This window comes from Peromyscus californicus, unplaced genomic scaffold (assembly GCF_007827085.1).
Source record: "Peromyscus californicus insignis strain IS unplaced genomic scaffold, ASM782708v3 Scaffold_17__1_contigs__length_78620276, whole genome shotgun sequence".
In the NCBI taxonomy this organism is placed as follows: Eukaryota; Metazoa; Chordata; class Mammalia; order Rodentia; family Cricetidae; genus Peromyscus; species Peromyscus californicus.
In genome coordinates, this window is record NW_026294469.1 from 33315042 (window position 1) to 33316604 (window position 1563).

The 1563-nt window shown below is 38.0% G+C and overlaps 1 protein-coding gene across 1 annotated transcript; it reads left to right on the forward strand.

Moving 5' to 3' along the window:
- The first annotated feature begins 285 nt into the window (after positions 1-285).
- On the forward strand, positions 286-537 carry LOC128112435 (40S ribosomal protein S21-like). The gene has a single exon (XM_052741446.1). It carries the CDS (start codon positions 286-288, stop codon positions 535-537), a length of 252 nt encoding a protein of 83 aa, XP_052597406.1.
- The last annotated feature ends 1026 nt before the right edge of the window (positions 538-1563 follow it).

Here is a 1563-nt window from a genome sequence, read left to right on the forward strand (position 1 = left end):
ATGGAATTCTCATATACCATTGGTAAAAATGTAAATTAGTATAGTCATTATGGAAAACAGTATGATATTTCATATATATAGAACTGTTATCCAGATATCAATTCCTTGGCATACATCAGAAAAAGGGAATTACTAATATTGAGAGAATATTATATTTTTACCAAAACAATATCTTGAAAAAAATCAAGATTATAGGATCAATCTAGATGACTGTTGACAGAAAAAATAAAGAAAATGTGGCCTTTCTGCACTCCCACGGGCCTAGTGAGCAGGCACAGCCTGAACATGCAAAACGATGCCAGCGAGTTTGTGGACCTGTACGTGCCACGGAAATGCTCCATGAGCAACTGCATCATTGGTGCCGAGGATCACGCATCCATCCCAATGAATGTAGCACAGGTTGACAGGGTCACAGGCCGGTGTAATGCCCAGTTAAAAACATATGCTCTCTGTGGGGCCATTCAAAGGATGGGTGAATCAGATGACTCTATTCTCTGGTTGACTAAGACTGATGGAATTGTCTCAAAGAACTTTTGACCAAAAGAGATAGGGGAATATTTGTCATGAATAAAAGTGAGAAACAAAAAAAGAAAGAAAGGAAGGAAGGAAGGAAGGAAGGAAGGAGGAGAGAAGAAGAAGAAGAAGAAGAAGAAGAAGAAGAAGAAGAAGAAGAAGAAGAAGAAGAAGAAGAAGAAGAAGAAGAAGAAGAAAGAGAGAAGGAAAGAAAGAAAGAAAGAAAGAAAGAAAGGAAGGAAGGAAGGAAGGAAGGAAGGAAGGAAGGAAGGAAGGAAGGAAGGAAGGAAGGAAATGTGGTAAACACATGCAATAGAATATTATCCAACCATAAAAATATTCTGTTATTTTCAGAAACATGTACAGGATCAGAAGACAGTAGGTTAGGAGAACCATATTTAGTACAAAAAAGGCAAATGCTTTTGTCATTTGTATGAGGAAGCAAGAGTTAATCTCAAAGAAGAGAATAGCATAGTGGTTATCAGAATCTGGGATGGGCGTTAGGAGCAGAGGGATGACGAGATGATAGTAGAAGCAAGTGTGGGAAAGGAATTGGAAAATGCGGATGGATAGAGGACAATTAGTGGAAGCAAATGTACAGTTACATACAAAGAATAATGTCTAATGATTTAATAATACAATAGAGTATAATTGATATCAACTTGTTGAATATTTCAAAAATAGATGTTTCTACACATGAGTAATTGATATCTGGGCCCAAGGAGATGGTACAGTTCACAAACTACCTTTTTCCCAATCATAAGGATCTAAATTCATATATACAGCATTTGTGTAAAACTTGGACATGGCAACCTAAATGCCTGTAATCCCAACACTAAGGAGGTGGAGACAGGAGAATTCTTGATATCCACTAACCAGATAACTTCACCTGATTGAACCAGGCAGTGGTGGTACATGCCTTTAATCCTAGGACTTAAAAGGCATAGGCAGGTGGATCTCTGAGTTCAAGACCAGCCTAGTCTACAGAGTGTGTTCCAGGAGAGTCAGGGCTACACAAAGAAACTCTTTCTTGAAAAAACAAAAAGCGAA